This window comes from Primulina tabacum, chromosome 8 (assembly GCF_025594145.1).
Source record: "Primulina tabacum isolate GXHZ01 chromosome 8, ASM2559414v2, whole genome shotgun sequence".
NCBI classification, from domain to species: Eukaryota; Viridiplantae; Streptophyta; class Magnoliopsida; order Lamiales; family Gesneriaceae; genus Primulina; species Primulina tabacum.
In genome coordinates, this window is record NC_134557.1 from 26,815,458 (window position 1) to 26,820,423 (window position 4,966).

Genomic DNA, 4,966 nt, shown 5'->3' on the forward strand with positions numbered 1-4,966 from the left:
TCATAATCACTTTGTAAATACAATGATCTATTCCTTCCAAATCTTCTACGTCGCCTATCCTCATCATATTGCCTATCATGTATTTCCTCTTCTTCGCACCTCCTATATTTTTTTCGTAGAGGCTTAAACTCCTTCTCCCATATTCTATCCAACCCTCCTAACATGGTTTGAAATTGACGATCGTCAATCATTATACCTGCAAGAAAAAGGTTAGTATAAAACAATAAAAGATAAGTTTCCTCACCACGAATCCTCACTGGTCACTCCAATGAAAATTCACTCGACTCTCCTTTTTTTTCTCTTTTTTCTCACTACAAAATACTCACCGGTCACTCCAAAGAAATAACGCTCGCACTCAAGTGTTTTCACTCAAATTTGATAGTTCTTTCTAAGATGTGCTCAAGCTTTGTACTTGTATATCAAACCAATCAGATTCAACTCGTGGACACTCGCAACTGTCTCACTTAGACTGTGCAAAGCCAAGAAATTTGATATTTTTTTTATTGTACTCGAAAATATATGGTGCACTCGAAAATTCCAAGGAACAAACACGGAATTTTCGAAAATTCACAGATCCACAAAAACTAAGAACGATAGGATAACGCAGATCTGAAAACAGAAACGAAAGGATTACACAGATCTGAAAACAAAACAAAGGATAACACGGATCTGAAAACAGAAACGAAAGGATAACACTGATCTGAAAACACAACGAAATTTTATAAAGATCTGAAAATAGAAACGAAATGATAACACAGATCTGATAACAGAACGGATTTTTTTATTTTTTTAGACAGATCTGAAAATGAAGAACAAGATACTTACTTGAAATCAATGATCCAAAGCTCTGATACCAAATGATGCGAATCCTCGTACGAATGAAAGGCAAGCACGAATATAGAAATCGCACCCTCAATTCAATAACAAACAAGGAACGATTATGTTGTTCCTATCTTTTGAAACAAGTAACGATTTTGTGATATTCACCTTTAAGCGATTATAACTTAGCAACAAAAATCAACGATAAGAACAATTGAATTTCATACGAACCTTCAAATAACTTGTTTTGACAATCCGTGCGAAAACAATCGACAAACGCCACAAAGATGAAAATCTTTGATAAGTTTGATTTGTTTTTCTTCTTGTGAAGAACAAAGCTAAAAGCCTTGAAAATTGAGAGAACCTCAAGTTTTTCTTATATCATTCAATAATGTTTCGTTCATAGTGATTACAAGCATTAAATAAACAATAAAATACGAGAAAAGTTGTGTGAAAAGTCATAAAGAAAGTTGTGAACAATTTCTACACGAAAGTGCGCCAAAAGACCGCGGGTGCGGTGTAGCTTCGGCAACAGACCGCGGGTGCGCTAATGATTTGACCGCGGGTGCGGTGCAGCTTCGGGAAATTTTCTTAAATTTGCTTATCATGGACCGCGGGTGCGGTCCCTGCTTTAGCGCGGGTGCGCTGGACCTTCGGCAATTGCACTTGAATAACATTACAAAGACCTCCAATATTATTCCCATGATTCCCAACCTCTTCTAATTTAGTCATCCAATTTGTAGATCCTCCTTGGTAGTTCATCATGAGTTCTTGAAGTGCTTTTTTAAACTTCTTGCCACGTCCCCTCGTTATAGGTCCTTCGGTATATTCTTTGTTGAATTCCACCACTTGCTTGAATATGCTTGATTCATCATCTTTAATCACAATCAAGCTTGAAAGTCCGCGGCAACAACGCATCTTAAATCTCCTTTCAACCATTAGCACGTAACACCCGGTCAGATTCGTATCATCATGGGATACCCGTGTCGATTTTTTCAGATCGTAATGCAAGGTTTACATCTGAGTTTTGGAAAAGTTTCCATAGAGCTTTGGGTACAAAGTTGGCCTTTAGCACAGCCTATCATCCTCAGAGCGATGGGCAATCAGAGAGAGTTATACAGATTTTGGAGGATATGTTGAGGACCTGTACTATTGACTTTCCTGGTAGTTGGGATTCGAAGTTACCTCTTGTCGAGTTCACATATAATAACAGCTACCAGTCCTCGATTGGCATGGCACCATATGAAGCATTATATGGTAGGAAGTGTAGATCACCTTTATATTGGGACGAAGTAGGAGAAAGGAAGATGTTGGGACCCGAGTTGGTTCAACAAATGGTTGATGTAGTCGCACTGATCAGACATGGAATGAGGACAGCTCAATCTCGACCGACAAGTTATGCAAATGTTCGAAGAAGGCCTTTGGAATTCAATGTAGGTGACCATGTGTTCGTTAAGATAGCTCCCCTCAAGGGAGTTATGAGGTTTGGAAAGAAAGGTAAGTTGAGTCCTCGCTATATTGGACCTTTCGAGGTTCTGGATAGGATTGGTGAAAGAGCGTATCGATTGGCTTTGCCACTGGATTTGGATCGAGTTCACAATGTCTTCCATGTTTCAATGTCACGGAAGTAATTGTCAAATCCATCCCATGTTCTTCGACACGAAGCATTGGATCTTTTGCCTAATCTGAGCTATGAAGAAGTGCCGGTTCAAATTATTGACCGCAAAGTTAAGGTGCTAAGGAACAAAGAAATTGGCTTTGTTAAAGTTCTTTGGAGGAATCATGTGATTGAAGAGGCTACATGGGAACCAGAGGAAGAGAAGAGACAACGTTATCCGGATTTATTTTGAAGTAAGAAAATTTCGGGGACGAAATTTTTATAAGGGGGGGAGATTTTAATATCCCAACCTTTTATCTTTCTATTGTCAATGATGTTATTCTATGGTTTGGTGTTATGGATATATGATTAAGTTATTATTGATCATGGTTATTGATATGGTTTATGAGTATAGTTGATGGAAGGGTTGGTATTGCATGTTATAGCATCAATATGGTTATTGCATTGTATTCATGGTTATTTATTGTATGGTTTTGGTATGGTTAAGTAGATGGTTGTGTGTTTGAGGAGTTGTTGTTGTCATGAAGGTATAATGTTGGGAGTTGGATTGATGGTTTGGATGGTTTGAGCCAAATATGTTTTTGGGGTGCAGAAACGATATGAAAATTTTGGTATCTGTTACGGTTTTTAGCATAATGAATGGGATATTGTCCAAATGGCATGAGGCCAATTGCATTAGAAATTAAGATCCAAGGCTACAACTTTCTTATTTTGAGTTTTGTTCAAAGAGTTGAGAAAGATGAGTCAAAAGTGGCCCGAAGTGTGTCGTGTGTTTCGTTGTTCCTACACTGACACATTTTCGTAGAATGGGTATAACTCTTTACTCAGACCTACAAATGACCTGAAATTTGGGGAGCTCACATAGGGCTACAACTTTCATGATTACCACTTTGGCTAATTCGCAAGAAAAATTGCAGTTTTGGCCCCTGGCAGTGGGTACACGGACCCCTACACGGGGTCCGGGTCTTGCCATGAAAAATGAGTGATTTCCCGAGTATACACGGACCTTTACACGGAGGGGGGCACGGGGTCCATGTATTTGGCGTAGAAAACATATTTTTAAGAGTTTCTAAGCCAATAAGTTAGTCATTTCTCTCTTCCCTCTTGCAACCATCGACTTAGGAACTAGGGTTCTTCATTTCTTCACTTAATTCCTTTCTTTCAAAGGTTTGAATCTTCAAGTTGGAGGTGTGATCTTCATATCCTCAAGAGCAAGTAACCAAGGTAAGGGAATTTATCTTTTGGGTATTTGGTTGAAGTGAAGGGAATGGTGGTTTAGGCCTGAATGGTAATTTATAGGTTGAAGATGTGTAGTTAATGGTATATTCTTGATCTTGTGTTGTAGGATCAACCACCAAGAAGCTATCACAACAAGTTCTATTGGTTGTAAGTGGGATTTTTTTTTGAATGCATCTCATGGCCTATATGTATGATGAATGATGTTGTTATTGTTCCTAGCTCCTTTAATCCATTGATTATATACTTGTTATGTAATGGTTCATTGATTGAAGGAAAAATAAAGGAATTTTGATGTCAATTGCTAAGAAAGGAGCTAGTTCTAATTACATGCACACCACATGTTTGATACAATGATTCAATGGTTCTTTTTATGGCTTGATAATTATATGGTAGTGGTGGTGCTTCTAGCACTTCTAAACCCACATAACAGAAGTTGATCAACATTTAACATGTACAGTGACTGATTTTGACTGAAATGTACATGTATACCATCGACGGATGACTTATCAATGCCATACAAGGAAAATGAAAGAAATGGTTGATAGAATGCCATCTTATAATTGTTAACTATATATTCCATTGAACGATAGCATTTCCTATGGTTTTATTGTAATGATTCATTTCTTTACACTATTGTATATGTAATTATTATTGAAAGTTCCACTTACTGAGTTTTGTAAACTCATTCCAGTTATGTCATGTGATGCAGGTAAAAAGGGATAGCGATAGAAGTGTCGATGCATGGAAGGTGCATGTGCCAAAGCTTGGAGAATTATATTTTGTTAAAATGGTTTTGAGTATTGCACCTTGGTTCATGTTTTGAACAAGAAAATTATGTCACATCTTTTGTCAAACACTTGGTATTTATGGAGATGGGATTTATGTGTATTTTGGAAAGAATGTTTGTGGTAATGTTTATTCTGTTTGCTTGGGAATATTTGGTAAATCTATATATTGGTGCAAACTTTGCCAAAATTTTATTAATTATTACTTTTCTCCAAATCTTTTATAAGGCTTCCGCATTATTGCATTTATAGTTTACTGTCATGGTTAAGGGTGTTACATTAGAGGTGAATATCACACATTCAAACTTGATTCAAAAGATCGGGACAACAACGATTCTTTGTTCGTTATTGAATTGAGGGCGCGATTCGATTTTAATCATGTTTGATATTCGTTCGTACAAAGATTCATATCACATACTATCATCAATAAAATCAATAACCACATGTCCCATAGTCTATGAAACATAAACAATATAAGACAAGTAACTTAAATCAATTCATGCCT

The 4,966-nt window shown here is 37.1% G+C and overlaps 1 protein-coding gene across 1 annotated transcript; it reads left to right on the top strand.

The window, feature by feature from the left end:
• Nucleotides 1–2,153: 2,153 nt before the first annotated feature.
• Nucleotides 2,154–2,669, top strand: LOC142554672 (uncharacterized). The gene is made up of 2 exons (XM_075665337.1): nucleotides 2,154–2,316; nucleotides 2,485–2,669. The coding sequence occupies exons 1-2, from the start codon at nucleotides 2,154–2,156 to the stop codon at nucleotides 2,667–2,669; spliced, it is 348 nt and encodes a 115-aa protein (XP_075521452.1).
• The last annotated feature ends 2,297 nt before the right edge of the window (nucleotides 2,670–4,966 follow it).

What these genes read in the sequence shown, in the direction of transcription:
- LOC142554672 (XM_075665337.1), top strand. Translation starts at nt 2,154, where the DNA reads ATGGTTGATGTAGTCGCACTGATCAGACATGGAATGAGGACAGCTCAA. An exon ending in TATGAGGTTTGGAAAGAAAG is followed by an intron (nt 2,317 to 2,484) that starts GTAAGTTGAGTC and finishes TTCGACACGAAG; the next exon opens with CATTGGATCTTTTGCCTAAT.